The 15,431-nt window shown below is 53.3% G+C and overlaps 1 protein-coding gene across 1 annotated transcript in view; it reads right to left on the reverse strand.

Annotated features, from left to right (window-relative positions):
- Positions 1–15,431, reverse strand: part of LOC117009673 (alpha-actinin-4-like) — a 50,285-nt gene that overhangs the window by 9,689 nt on the left and 25,165 nt on the right. Inside the window, exons 8-14 of the mRNA XM_033083987.1 lie at positions 14,809–14,894; positions 10,614–10,706; positions 9,044–9,274; positions 7,593–7,740; positions 4,971–5,259; positions 2,169–2,277; positions 1,939–2,079 (exon numbers count right to left, since the gene is read on the reverse strand). Of these exons, the coding sequence (XP_032939878.1) occupies positions 1,939–2,079; positions 2,169–2,277; positions 4,971–5,259; positions 7,593–7,740; positions 9,044–9,274; positions 10,614–10,706; positions 14,809–14,894 (1,097 nt within the window). The remainder of the gene's footprint in view (positions 1–1,938; positions 2,080–2,168; positions 2,278–4,970; positions 5,260–7,592; positions 7,741–9,043; positions 9,275–10,613; positions 10,707–14,808; positions 14,895–15,431) is intronic.

The raw sequence follows: 15,431 nt of genomic DNA on the forward strand, positions 1-15,431 counted from the left end.
GGAATTGCTGGATCAATCCTGGGGGATTCCATGGGATTGAAGCTGGGTTAGCCCTGGAATTGCTGGATCAGGCCCTGAAGGATTCCATGGAATTCCATGGGATTAAAGCTGGGTCAGCCCTGAAATTGCTGGATCAGGTTCTGGAGGATTCCATGGGATTGGAGCTGGGTCAGGTCCTGGAATTGCTGGATCAATCCTGGGGGATTCCATGGGATTCCAGGGGATTGGAGCTGGATCAGCCCTGGAATTGCTGGATCAATCCTGGGGGATTCCATGGGATTCCAGGGGATTGGAGCTGGGTCAGCCCTGGAATTGCTGGATCAGGTCCTGGGGATTCCAGGGATTGGAGCTGGGTCAGCCCTGGAATTGCTGGAACAATCCTGGGGGATTCCAGGGAATTCCATGGGATTGGAGCTGGGTCAGACCCTGGGGATTCCATGGGATTGGAGCTGGGTCATCCCTGGAATTGCTGGATCAATCCTGGGGGATTTCATGGAATTCCATGGCATTGGAGCTGGGTCAGCCCTGGAATTGCTGGATCAGGCCCTGGGGATTCCATGGGATTACAGGGATTGGAGCTGGAGCAGCTTTGGGGCAGTATGGGGTTTTTAGAACCCTGACCTGTATCTCCTCGATGGTGTGCACAATGAACATGTCCTGCAGGTGCCCCAGGGCGGTTTTGGGGCAGATTTAGGGCAGTGTTTTGGAGGTTTTGGGGCAGTTTTGGGGCAGTTTGGGGTTTTTATCACCCAGATACCTGTATCTCCTCGATGGTGTGCACAATGAACATGTCCTGCAGGTCCCCCCAGGGCAGTTTTGGGGTGGATTTGGGGCACTTTGGGGGCGGTTTTGGGGCAGTTTTGGGTTTTTATCACCCAGATACCTGTATCTCCTCGATGGTGTGCACAATGAACATGTCCTGCAGGTCCTCTATGGCAGTTTTGGGGTGGATTTGGGGCAGTTTTGAGGCGGATTTGGGGCAGTTTTTTGGAGGTTTTGGGGCAGTTTGTGGTTTTTAGGAGCACAGATACCTGTATCTCCTCGATGGTGTGCACAATGAACATGTCCTGCAGGTCCCCCCAGGGCGGTTTTGGGGCAGATTTAGGGCCGTGTTTTGGAGGTTTTGGGGCAGTTTTGGGGTTTTTCAGGTGGTTAGAACCCTGACCTGTATCTCCTCGATGGTGTGCACAATGAACATGTCCTGCAGGTCCCCGCAGGGCAGTTTTGGGGTGGATTTGGGACAGTTTTGGGGTGGATTTGGGGCAGTTTGTGGTTTTTAGGAGCACAGATACCTGGATCTCCTCGATGGTGTGCACAATGAACATGTCCTGCAGGTCCCCCAGGGCAGTTTTGGGGTGGATTTGGGGCAGTTTTGGGGCAGTTTTGGGGTTTTTATCACCCAGATACCTGTATCTCCTCGATGGTGTGCACAATGAACATGTCCTGCAGGTCCCCCAGGGCAGTTTTGGGGTGGATTTTGGTTTTTTGGGGGATTTCCCACCTGTATCTCCTCGATGGTGTGCACAATGAACATGTCCTGCAGGTCCTCCATGGCGGTTTTGGGGTGGATTTGGGGCAGTTTGGGTTTTTATCACCCAGGTACCTGTATCTCCTCGATGGTGTGCACAATGAACATGTCCTGCAGGTCCCCCAGGGCAGTTTTGGGGTGGATTTGGGGTTTTTGGGGGATTTCTCACCTGTATCTCCTCGATGGTGTGCACAATGAACATGTCCTGCAGGTGCCCCATGGCCGTTTTGGGGTGGATTTGGCGGTTTTGGGGCGGTTTTGAGGCGGATTTGGGGCGGTTTTGGGGTGGATTTGGGTTTTTTGGGGGATTTCCCACCTGGATCTCCTCGATGGTGTGCACAATGAACATGTCCTGCAGGTCCCCCAGGGCAGTTTTGGGGTGGACTGGGGTTTTTTGGGGGATTCCCCACCTGTATCTCCTCGATGGTGTGCACAATGAACATGTCCTGCAGGTCCTCCATGGCGCTCTCCATCCAGTTGTTGAAGGGCGCGGCGCGCTTGGCGTACTCCAGGTGCAGCTCGTCGATCGTCTCCAGCTGCTTCTCCGTTTTCTGGGGGGTGGGGAAGGGTCAGTTTTGGGGTCTGGGGGCTCATTCTGGGGGGCGTTTTGGGGTGCCCCCTCCCCCCTGACCCCGCTGACCTCCAGGGCCTCGCGCCGGCTGTGGGTCAGCGAGCCCAGCAGGTCCCACTGGTCACAAATCTTCTGGCAGCGCGCGTTGACGCTCGGGGAGTCGTGGTAGTCCAGCTCGCTGGGGAGGGGAAAAAATGGGGGAAAAAGGGGGAAAAAATGGGGGGAAAATGGGAAATGGGGGAGTTAGAGGGGAAAAAAGGGGGAAAAATGAGGGGAAAATGGGAAAAAATGGGGGGGAAAATGGGAAAAAATGGGGGAGTTGGAGGGGAAAAAATGGGGAAAATGGGGGGAAATGGGAAATGGGGGAGTTAGAGGGGAAAAAGGGGGAAATGGGAAAAAAATGGGAGGGAAAATGGGAAATGGGGGAGTTAGAGGGGAAAAAATGGGGAAAAAATGGGGGGAAAACGGGAAAAATGGGGGAGTTAGAGGGGAAAAAAGGGGGAAATGGGGAAAAATGGGGGGAAAATGGGAAATGGGGGAGTTAGAGGGGAAAAAAGGGGGAAAAATGGGGGGAAATGGGAAATGGGGGAGTTAGAGGGGAAAAAATGGGAAAAAATGGGGGGAAATGGGAAAAAAATGGGGGGAAAAATGGGAAATGGGGGAGTTAGAGGGAAAAAAAGGGGGAAAAATGGGGGGAAATGGGGAAAAATGAGGGGAAAATGGGAAATGGGGGAGTTAGAGGGGAAAAAATGGGGGAAAAATGGGGAAAATGGGGGGAATGGGGAAAAAATGGGGAAAATGGGGGGGATGGGGGAGTTAGAGGGGAAAATATGGGGGGAAAATGGGCAATGGGGGAGTTAGAGGGGAAAAAATGGGAAAAAATAGGGGGAAATGGGGGAAATGGCAGAGTTAGACAGGAAAAAATGGGGGGAAATGGGGGGAAGAAGGGGTGAAATGGGAAAAATGGGGGGGAAAATGGGAAATGGGGGAGTTAGAGGGGAAAAAAGGGGGAAAAAAGGGGGGGGAATAGGAAAAAAATGGAGGAGTTAGAGAGGAAAAAATGGAGGGAAATAGGGGAAGAAGGGGTGAAATGGGAAAAATGGGGAAAAATGGGAAATGGGGGAGTTAGAGGGGAAAAAATGGGGGAAAAACGGGGGGAAATGGGGAAAAAATGAGGGGAAAATGGGAAATGGGGGAGTTAGAGGGGAAAAAATGGGAAAAAATAGGGGGAAATGGGGGAAATGGCAGAGTTAGACAGGAAAAAATGGGGGGAAATGGGGGAAGAAGGGGTGAAATGGGAAAAATGGGGGGGAAAATGGGAAATGGGGGAGTTAGAGGGGAAAAAAAGGGGAAAAAACGGGAGGAAATGGGGAAAAATGAGGGGAAAATGGGAAAAAATGGGGGAGTTAGAGGTGACAAAATGGGAAAAAAATGGGGGGAAATGAGGAAAAAATGGGGGAAAATGGGAAAAAATGGGGGAGTTGGAGGGGAAAAAATGGGGAAAAAATGGGAGGAAAATGGGAAATGCGGGAGTTAGAGGGGAAAAAAGGGGGGAAAAATGGGGGGAAATGGGGAAAAAACGGGGGGAAATGGGGGAAAATGGGGAAAAAATGGGGGAAAATGGGAAAAATGGGGGAGTTGGGGAAAAAATGGGGAAAAAATGGGAGGAAAATGGGAAATGCGGGAGTTAGAGGGGAAAAAAGGGGGAAAAATGGGGGGAAATGGGAAATGGGGGAGTTAGAGGGGAAAAAATGGGAAAAAACGGGGGGAAATGGGGAAAAAATGGGAAATGGGGGAGTTAGAGGGGAAAAAATGGGAAAAAATGGGGGGAAATGGGAAATGGGGGAGTTAGAGGGGAAAAAAGGGGAAAAATGGGGGGAAAAATGGGGAAAAAACGGGGGGAAATGGGAAAAAAAATGGGGGAAATAGGGGAAAATGGGGGAAAAATGGGGGAAAATGGGGGGAAAATGGGAAAAATTGGGGGGAAAATGGGAAATGGGGGAGTTGGGGAAAAAATGGGGAAAAAATGGGAGGAAATGGCAGAGTTAGAGAGGAAAAAATGGGGGGAAATGGGGGAAGAAGGGGTGAAATGGGAAAAAATGGGGGAAAATGGGAAATGGGGGAGTTAGAGGGGAAAAAAGGGGGAAAAAAGGGGGGGGAAATGGGGAAAAAATGGGGGAAAAATGGGAAAAAATGGGGAAAAAAATGGGGGGGAAATGGGGAAAAAATGGGGGAAATGTTACTTGAGCTCTTGGGCAATGGCTGCCATCTGCTCTGGGGTTATTTGGGGACACTCTGGGGTTATTTAGGATTATTTTGGGACACAGTTTGGGGTGTTTGGGATTATTTTGGGGTGTTTGGGATTATTTTTTGGTTACTTGAGCTCCTGGGCGATGGCTGCGATCTGCTCTGGGGTTATTTGGGGACACTCTGTGATTATCTTGGGACACATTTTGGGGTGTTTGGGGTTATTTTGGGATTAATTTTGGATTACTTGAGCTCCTGGGCAATGGCTGCCATCTGCTCTGGGGTTATTTGGGGACACTGGGGTTATTTGGGGACACATTTTGGGGTGTTTGAGGTTACTCAGGGACACAGTTTGGGGTGTTTGGGGTTATTTTGGGATTATTTTTGGTTACTTGAGCTCCTGGGCGATGGCTGCCATCTGCTCTGGGGTTATTTGGGGACACTCTGGTGTTACTTAGGGACACAGTTTGGGGTGTTTGGGGTTATTTTGGGATTATTTTGGGATTACTTGAGCTCCTGGGCGATGGCTGCGATCTGCTCTGGGGTTATCTGGGGACACTCTGGGGTTACTCAGGGACACAGTTTGGGGTGTTTGGGGTTATTTTGGGATTATTTTGGGATTACTTGAGCTCCTGGGCGATGGCTGCGATCTGCTCCACCCGGTCCTGGTGCGCCGCCAGGTCCGACTCGAAGGCCTCGTGCTTGCGGAGCAGCGCCCGCACCTGGGCCAGCGAGGCCGTGCCCGAGTCCCGGTCCCTCAGGGCCACCTCCTTACCTGGGGACAGGTGTGGGGACACCCCTGAGACCCCCTGTGCCACCACTGACACCTCTGTGTCACACCTGAGACCCCTGAGCCACACCTGGGCCAGCGAGGCCGCGCCCGAGTCCCGGTCCCTCAGGGCCACCTCCTTACCTGGGCACAGGTGTGGGGACATCCCTGAGACCCCCTGTGTCACCACTGACACCTCTGTGTCACACCTGAGACCCCTGAGCCACCCCTGAAACCCCTGAGCCACACCTGGGCCAGCGAGGCCGTGCCCGAGTCCCGGTCCCTCAGGGCCACCTCCTTACCTGGGGACAGGGACACCTCTGAGACCCCCCTGAGACCTCTCTGTGCCACACCTGAGACCCCTGAGACTCCTCTGTGTCACACCTGAGACCCCTGAGCCACACCTGGGCCAGCGAGGCCGTGCCAGAGTCCCAGTCCCGCAGGGCCACCTCCTTACCTGGGGACAGGTGTGGGGACACCCCTGAGACCCCCCTGAGACACAGCTGAGACCCCTGAGCCACACCTGAGACCCCTGAGACTCCTCTGTGTCACCCCTGAGACCCCTGAGCCACACCTGGGCCAGCGAGGCCGTGCCAGAGTCCTGGTCCCTCAGGGCCACCTCCTTACCTGGGGACAGGTGTGGGGACACCCCTGAGACCCTTGAGACCCCTGAGCCACCCCTGAGACGCCTGAGACCTCTCTGTGCCACCCCTGAGACCCCTCTGTGTCATCTCCTTACCTGGGCACAGGTGTGGGGACACCCCTGAGACCCTCTGTGTCACCCCTGATACCCCTGAGACCCCCTGAGCCACACCTGAGACCCCTGAGACCCCTCTGTGTCACCCCTGAGACCCCCCTGTGCCACTTCGTCACCTGGGCACAGATGTGGGGACACCCCTGAGACCCTCCTGAGACCCCTGAGACCCCCCTGAGCCACACCTGAGACCCCCCTGTGTCACCCCTGATACCCCTGAGACCCCCCTGAGCCACACCTGAGACCCTGAACTGTCCCTGTGCCACCTCCTTACCTGGGGACAGTTATGGGGACACCCCTGAGACCCTTGAGACCCCTGAGCCACCCCTGAGACCCCTCTGTGTCATCTCCTTACATGGGCACAGATGTGGGGACACCCCTGAGACCCCTCTGTGCCACCCCTGAGACCCCTGAGCCACACCTGAGACCCCTGTGCCACCCCTGAGACCCTGAACTGTCCCTGTGCCACCTCCTTACCTGGGGACAGGTGTGGAGACACCCCTGAGACCCTCCTGACACCCCTGAGACCCCCCTGTGTCACCTCCTTACCTGGGCACAGGTGTGGGGACACCCCTGAGACCCCCTGTGTCACCCCTGAGACCTCCTGTGTCACACCTGAGACCCCTGAGACCCCCCTGAGACCCCTCTGTGTCATCTCCTTACCTGGGGACAGGTGTGGGGACACCCCTGAGACCCCCCTGTGTCACCCCTGAGACCCCCCTGTGCCACCTCGTCACCTGGGCACAGATGTGGGGACACCCCTGAGACCCTCCTGAGACCCCTGAGACCCCTGTGCCACACCTGAGACCCCGCTGTGTCACCTCCTTACCTGGGCACAGGTGTGGGGACACCCCTGAGACCCCCTGTGTCACCCCTGACACCCCTGTGACCCCTGAGCCACACCTGAGACCCCTGAGACCCTTGAGACCCCCCTGAGACACACCTGAGACCCCTGAGACCCCCCTGTGTCACCTCCTTACCTGGGGACAGATGTGGGGACACCCCTGAGACCCCCTGTGTCACCCCTGACACCCCTGAGACCCCCCTGTGCCACACCTGAGACCCCTGAGACCCCTCCGTGTCACCCCTGAGACCCTGAACTGTCCCTGTGCCACCTCCTTACCTGGGCACAGGTGTGGGGACACCTCTGAGACCCTTGAGACCCCTGAGCCACCCCTGAGACCCCTCTGTGTCATCTCCTTACATGGGCACAGATGTGGGGACACCCCTGAGACCCCCCTGTGCCACACCTGAGACCCCTCAGACCTCTCTGTGCCACACCTGAGACCCCTGAGACCCCCCTGAGACCTCTGAGACCCCTCTGTGCCACCCCTGAGACCCCTCTGTGTCATCTCCTTACCTGGGCACAGGTGTGGGGACACCCCTGAGACCCCCTGTGTCACCCCTGAGACCCCTGAGACACCCCTGAGACCCCCTGTGTCACCCCTGATACCCCTGAGACCCCCTGAGCCACACCTGAGACCCCTGAGACCCCTGAGCCACTCCTGAGACCCCCCTGTGTCACCTCCTCACCTGGGCACAGGTGTGGGGACACCCCTGAGACCCCTGAACCTCCAAATCCATCCCCTGCACCCCAAATCCTGATGTCCTCCCCCAAATCCCGATGTCCATCCTCCAAATCCAACTCCTTGCACCCCAAATCCTGATGTTCCCCCCCAAATCCTGATGTTCTCCCCCCCAAATCCCCCCCTGCCCCCCGAACCTTCCGTCCAGCCCTCGTGGATCGAGGCTTTCTGCCGGAATTTCTCGGCCAGGTGATCGAGGCGCTCCAGGCGCCGCAGCTCCGTCAGCAGCCACTCCTCGTGTCCCTTCTCGGCCTGCTCCAGCCTCTGCCACCCTGCCCCGATGTCCTGGGGACCCCAAAATGTCACAGGGTCACCCCAAAATATCCCAGGGTCACCCCAAAATATCCCAGCACAGGTGGGACAGGTGACCCCACTCCTCGTGTCCCTTCTCAGCCTGCTCCAGCCTCTGCCAGCCTGCCCCGATGTCCTGGGGACCCCAAAATGTCACAGGGTCACCCCAAAATATCCCAGCACAGGTGGGACAGGTGACCCCACTCCTCGTGTCCCTTCTCGGCCTGCTCCAGCCTCTGCCAGCCCGCCCCGATGTCCTGGGGACCCCAAAATATCCCAGGGTCACCCCAAAATATCAGAGAGTCACCCCAAAATATCACAGGGTCACCCCAAAATATCCCAGAGTCACCCCAAAATATCACAGGGTCACCCCAAAAATCCGCCAGGGTCACCCCAAAACCCCTCTGGGCCCCTCCCAAACCCACTGAGCCCACCCTGCGCTCAGAGGGCACCAAAGTGGGTGGGTTTAGGGTGGGCTTAGGGCGGGTTTAGGCCGGGTTTAACCCCCCAGACTCACCGAGACCATCCTGCCCTCAGAGGGCATGAAGGCCAGGGCAGTTTAGCTGGCTTTAAGCCAGGTTTAGGCCGGGTTTAACCCTCCAGACTCACCGAGACCATCCTGCCCTCGGAGGGCATGAAGGCCAGGGCAGTTTAGCTGGGTTTAGGGCAAGTTTAGGCCGGGTTTAGGGCAGGTTTAGGCCGGGTTTAGGCCTGTTTTAAGCCCAGACTCACCGAGACCATCCTGCCCTCAGAGGGCATGAAGGCCAGGGTAGTTTAGCTGGCTTTAGGCCGGGTTTAGGTAGGTTTTACCCCAGACTCACCGAGACCATCCTGCCCTCGGAGGGCATGAAGGCCAGGGCAGTTTAGGCCGGGTTTAGGCCTGGTTTAAGCTCAGACTCACCGAGACCATCCTGCCCTTGGAGTTTAGGGCAGTTTAGGCCGGGTTTAGGCCTGGTTTTACCCCAGACTCACCGAGACCATCCTGCCCTCGGAGGGCATGAAGGCCAGGGCAGTTTTGGGGCAGTTTAGCTGGGTTTAGGGCAGGTTTAGACCGGGTTTAGGCCTGGTTTAGGCCTGGTTTAAGCTTAGACTCACCGAGACCATCCTGCCCTCGGAGGGCATGAAGGCCAGGGCAGTTTAGCTGGGTTTAGGGCAGGTTTAGGCCGGGTTTAGGCCTGGTTTAGGCCAGGTTTAAGCCCAGACTCACCGAGACCATCCTGCCCTCGGAGGGCATGAAGGCCAGGGCAGTTTAGCTGGGTTTAGGCTGGGTTTAGGCCTGGTTTAAGCCCAGACTCACCGAGACCATCCTGCCCTCGGAGGGCATGAAGGCGGGCCGGCCGCTGAGGCGCAGTTTGGTCTGCAGGGTGTTGAAGTTGATCTCCAGCTGACATTTCTCCTGCACCTTGGGCGGTTTGTGCACGCGCCGGTACTCGCGGAAATCCTCCAGCTTCTGCTGCATGGCCGGGATGGTGTTCTGGGGATCCCGGGACTCCAGCCAGGGGATGGTGCGCTGGATCCACGCCAGGAGCTGGAAATGGGATTGGGATTTGGGATTTGGGGTTTGTGGGGTTTGGGTTTGGGATGGTGTTCTGGGGATCCCGGGATTCCAGCCAGGGAATGGTGCGCTGGATCCACGCCAGGAGCTGGGAACGGGATTGGGATTTATGGGATTTGTGGGGTTTGGGTTTGGGATGGTGTTCTGGGGATCCCGGGATTCCAGCCAGGGGATGGTGCGCTGGATCCACGCCAGGAGCTGGGAACAGGGATTTGGGATTTGGGATTTGTGGGGTTTGGGGTTTGGGGTTTGGGATTTGTGGGGCTTGGGTTTGGGATGGTGTTCTGGGGATCCCGGGACTCCAGCCAGGGGATGGTGCGCTGGATCCACGCCAGGAGCTGGGGAGATTTGGGATTTGTGGGGTTTGGGATTGGGATTTGTGGGGTTTGGGATTTATGGGATTTAGGGTTTGGGGTTTGGGATTTGGAATTCCAGCTCCCCCTCTTTACATCAGACATCAGATGCTCCATGAAGGGACTGGAGAGGACTTTGGGATATTTTTTGGGTGTTTTGGGGTTATTTTTGGGGATATTTTTTGGGGATATTTTTGGGGTTATTTTGGGGTTATTTTGGGATATTTCCCTGCTCACATCCAAGGCCAGGCGTTCGTAGTCCCATGGGATTTTTGGGATATTTTTGGGATATTTTTGGGGTGGTGTGGGGGTTATTTTTGGGATATTTTCCCTGCTCACATCTGAGGCCAGGCGCTCGTAGTCCTCCATGAGCTGTTTTTGGGGTTATTTTGGGGTTATTTTTGGGGATATTTTGGGGTTATTCTGGGGATATTTTGGGATATTTTGGGAATATTTGGGGTTATTTTGGGGTTTTTCCCCTGCTCACATCGGAGGCCAGGCGCTCGTAGTCCTCCATGAGCTGTTTTTGGGGTTATTCTGGGGATATTTTGGGGATATTTTTGGGGTGTTTTGGGGGATATTTTTGGGATATTTTTGGGGTTATTTGGGGATATTTTTGGGATGTTTTTCCCTGCTCACATCAGAGGCCAGGCGCTCGTAGTCCTCCATGAGCTGTTTTTGGGGTTATTCTGGGGATATTTTTGGGGATATTTTTTGGGGATATTTTTGGGGTGTTTTGGGGGATATTTCTGGGGTTATTTGGGGATATTTTTGGGATGTTTTTCCCTGCTCACATCAGAGGCCAGGCGCTCGTAGTCCTCCATGAGCTGTTTTTGGGTGTATTTTGGGATATTTTTTGGGTGTTTCGTGGTTATTTTTGGGTGATATTTTTTGGGGATATTTTGGGGGATGTTTTTGGGGTGGTTTTGGGGTTATTTTTGGGGTTTTTCCCTGCTCACATCGGAGGCCAGGCGCTCGTAGTCCTCCATGAGCTGCTCGTTCTCCTGGTTCACGGCCAGGACTTTGCAGATCCGGTTGGCAGCGGTCTCTGCCTGGGGGGGGAAGGGAAATGGGAATGGGAATGGGGAATGAAAATTGGGAATGGGAATGGAAATGGGAATGGGAATGGGAATTGGAATGGGAATTGGGAATTGGGAATGGGAATGGGGGATGGGAATGGAATTGGGAATGGGAATTGGGAATGGGAATGGGGAATAGGAATGGGAATGGGGGAATGGGAATGAAAATGGAAATTGGAATATTGGGAATTGGGGATGGGAATGGGAATGGGGGAATGGGAATGGGGAAATTAAGAAATTGGGAATTGGGAATGGGAATTGGGAATGGGAATTGGAGAATTGGGAATGGGAATTGATTGGGGATTGGGGAATTGGGAATGGAGGAATGGGAATGGGAATGGGGGAATGGGAATGGGAATTGGAGAATTGGGAATGGGAATTGGGAATTGGGGATGGGAATGGGGGAATGGGAATGGGAATTGGAGAATTGGGAATGGGAATTGGGAATTGGGGATGGGAATGGAAATTGGGAATTGGGGATTGGGATTTGGGGATGGGAATGGGAATTGGGAATGGGAATTGGGAATGGGAATTGGGAATGGGGGAATGGGGATTGGGAATGGGGGAATGGGAATGGGAATTGGAGAATTGGGAATGGGAATTGATTGGGGATGGGAATGGAAATTGGGAATTGGGGAATTGGGAATGAGAATATTGGGGAATTGGGAATTGGGAATGGGAATGGGAATGGGAATTGGAATGGGAATTGGGAATGGGGGAATGGGAAATGGGAATGGGGAATTGGGGACGGGAATTGGGAATGGGGAATGGGAATGGAAATGGGAATGGGAATTGGGGATGGGAATTGGGAATTGGGGAATGGAAATTGGGAATGGGAATTGGGAATTGAGAATTGGAGGAATGGGAAATTCGGAATGGGAATTGGGAATGGGAAATATGGAACAAGAAATAGGGAAATTGGGAATGGGAAATGGAGAAATTGGGAAATGGGGAATTGGGGAATTGGGAATTGGGAATGGGAATTGGGAATGGAAATTGGGAATGGAAATTGGGAATGGGAATGGGAATGGGAATTGGAATATTGGGAATTGGGAATGGGAATGGGAATGGGGGAATTAAGAAATTGGGAATTGGGAATGGGAATGGGAATTGGGAATGGGGGAATTGGGAATTGGGAATTGGGGATGGGAATGGGAATTGGAGATTGAGAATGGGAATGGAGGAATGGGAGAATGGGAAATTGGGAAATTGGGAATTTGGAAAAGTGGGAATGGAAATTGGGAATTGGGAATGGGAATTGGGGAATTGGGAATTGGGAATGAAAATGGGGAATGGGAATGGGGAATGGGAATGGAAATTGGAAATTGAGAATGGAGGAATGGGAAATTGGGAATGGGAAATATGGAACAAGAAATAAGGAAATTGGGAATGGGGAAATTGGGAATTGGGGAATTGGGAATGAGAAATATGGAATAAGAAATAGAGAAATTGGGAAATGGGAAATGGGGAATGGGAATGGGAAAGGGGGGTCAGGGACACCCCCAGCCCCAGGGAAAGGGGGAATGAGAAAAGAGGGAGGAAAAGGAAAAAGAGAGAGGAGAACACGAGGAGCAGGAAAACAGAACAACAAGGAGAAGGGAAATGTGGGAGAAGAGGAAAAAGGGAAAGTGAGAGGAGGAAAAAAAGGGGAAAGGTGGGAAAAAAAGGAGGAAAAAATGGGGAGGAAACAAAAAGAAAAGTTGAAATAAAAAAGGGGAAAAAAGGAAAAAAAGGGCCTGACCCCGAACCTGACCCCAAATCCTGATCCCAAATCCTGATCCCAATCCTGATCCCAATCCTGATCCCAAATCCTGACCCAAATCCTGATCCCAAATCCTGATCCCAATCCTGATCCCAATCCTGATCCCAAATCCTGATCCCAATCCTGATCCCAAATCCTGATCCCAAATCCTGACTCCAAATCCTGACCCCAAATCCTGACCCCAATCCTGATCCCAAATCCTGATCCCAAATCCTGATCCCAAATCCTGATCCCAAATCCTGATCCCAATCCTGATCCCAGCCCCAGGAGGAGGAGGAGGAGGAGGCTGAAGGTACCTGGGTGGGAAGCAGAGCAGGAATCCAGGAGGAGGAGGAGGAGGAGGAGCTGGGGAGGAGGAAAAATCCAGAGCCGGGGGAAGGAAATCAAGAAAGAAAATAAATAAAGGAAAATTAATTAAAGGAAATTATTAAAGGAAATTATTAAAGGAAATTTTTAAAGGAAATTATTAAAGGAAATTTTTAAAGGAAATTATTAAAGGAAATTAATAAAGGAAATTATTAATGGAAAATAATAAAGGAAATAAATAAAATACATAAATGAAGCAAATGAATGAAGGAAATAAATGAAGGAAATCAATGAAGGAAATTGGTAAATCAAATAAAGGAAAACGGGGAAAAGGAAGGGAGGGAAAGAAGGGAATAAAGGAAAGGGGAAAGGAAGGGAATAAAGAGAAAAGGAAGGGAATAAAGCAGAAAAAGGAAGTGAATAAAGCAGAAAAAAAGGGAATAAAAGAAGGGAATGAGTAAGGGAATACAGGAAAGGGAAAGGGATAAAAGGAAGGGAAAAGGAAGGGAATAAAGAGAAAAAAGAATGGAATAAAGAGAAAAGGAAGGAATAAAAGAAGGGAATGAGGAAGGGAGCACAGGAAGGACCCTGAGGAAGCCAAGCCCCAACTGCCCCGAGCCCAAGGCAAGCAGAGCAGCAGCCAGGCAGAGCCCAGATTGCAGATCCCAGATCCCAAACAGATCCCAGGCAGGTCCCAGAGCTCAGATTGCAGATCCCAGATCCCAAACAGATCCCAGATCCCAGAGTGCAGATCCCAGAGCTCAGATTTCAGATTCCCAGAGCCCAAACAGATCCCAGATTTCAGACTCCACATCCCAGGTAGGTCCCAGATTGCAGATCCCAGATTGCAGATCCCTGATCCCAGGCAGATCCCAGAGCCCAGGGAGATCCCAGAGCTCAGATACCAGGGTGCAGATCCCAGGGAGATCCCAGATTTCAAGACTCCAGATCTCAGATCCCAGGTAGATCCTGGATCCCAAACAGATCCTGGAGCCCAGATTGCATATCCCAGGCAGATCCCAGATCCCAAACAGATTCCAGAGCTCAGATCCCTGATCCCAGGCAGACCCCAGATCCCAAACAGACCCCAGATTGCAGATCCCAGATCCCAGGCACATCCCAGCTGGCAGGCCCCAGGCAGACCCCAGATTTCAGATCCCAGATTTCAGATCTCAGATCCCAGGCAGATCTCAGATCCCAAAGAGATCCCAGAGCCCAGATTTCAGATCCCAGATTTCAGATCCCAGAGCCCAGGCAGGTCCCAGAGCTCAGATCACAGATCCCAGGCAGATCCCAGAGCCTAAACAGACCCCAGGCAGACCCCAGATTGCAGATCTCAGATCCCAGATCCCAAACAGATCCCAGCTTGCAGACCCCAGGCAGACCCCAGACTGCAGACCCCAGATTTCAGATCCCTGATCCCAGGCAGATCCCAGCTCCCAGGCAGATCCCAGCTTGCAGATCCCAGAGCCCAGGCAGATCCCAGAGCCCAGATTTCAGATCCTAGATAGACCCCAGATTTCAGAGCCCTGATCCCAGGCAGATCCCAGATCCCAGCTTGCAGATCCCAGAGCCCAGGCAGATCCCAGAGTGCAGATCCCAGAGCCGAGATTTCAGATCCTAGATAGACCCCAGATTTCAGATCCCAGCTTGCAGATCCCAGCTTGCAGATCCCAGCTCCCAGGCAGATCCCAGAGCTCAAATCATAGATCTCAGGCAGATCCCAGAGCTCAGATCCCTGATCCTAGCAGATCCCAGCTCCCAGGCAGATCCCAGCTGGCAGATCCCAGCTCCCAGGCAGATCCCAGAGCTCAGATCATAGATCCCAGATTTCAGATCCCAGCTCCCAGCAGATCCCAGAGCTCAGATCCCAGCTCCCAAGCAGATCCCAGATTTCAGATCCCAGCTCCCAAGCAGATCCCAGCTTGCAGATCCCTGATCCCAGGCAGATCCCAGCTCCCAGCAGATCCCAGCTGGCAGCCCCAGGCCCCAGCAGCCCCCCCTCACCTTCTGGGCCCCGGAGAAGGCGTGGTAGAAGCAGGACACGTAGGTCATGATGGCCTTCTCGTCGGGCCGCAGCGTGCCCACGATGTCTGCGAGGGCAGAGAGCGGGGAGAGCACGGGGCCAGCGCCAGCAGCACCCAAAAATCCCAAAAAATCCCAAAAATCCCCCAAAGCCCACATCCTGGGGTGGGGCTGCCCCCTGGGCTGGCTCCTGGGGCTGCCTCTGCCTTGGCCTCGCTGCTCAGCGCCCACACGGATTTCTGTGCCAGTGGGGCAGCATTTCCCACTGGTTTTTTATGGGTTTTTAAAATTTTCCTATGGAATTCTGTGGATTCCCATGGATTTACTATTAATTTCCCATGGATTCCTGTGGATTCCCATGGATTTCCCATGGATATCCATGGATTTTTCCTATTAATTTCAAATGGATTTCCATGGAATCCCACGGATTTCCAATGATTCCCATGGATTCCCATTAATTTTCCATGGATTCCAATGGATTTCCCATGGATTCCCACTAATTTCCCATGGATTCCCATTTTCCATGGATTCCAATGGATTTCCCATGGATCTTCCATGGATTCTCATTAATTTCCCATGGATTCCCACAAATTTTCCATGGATTT

Source organism: Catharus ustulatus, chromosome 34, assembly GCF_009819885.2.
Source record: "Catharus ustulatus isolate bCatUst1 chromosome 34, bCatUst1.pri.v2, whole genome shotgun sequence".
In the NCBI taxonomy this organism is placed as follows: domain Eukaryota; kingdom Metazoa; phylum Chordata; class Aves; order Passeriformes; family Turdidae; genus Catharus; species Catharus ustulatus.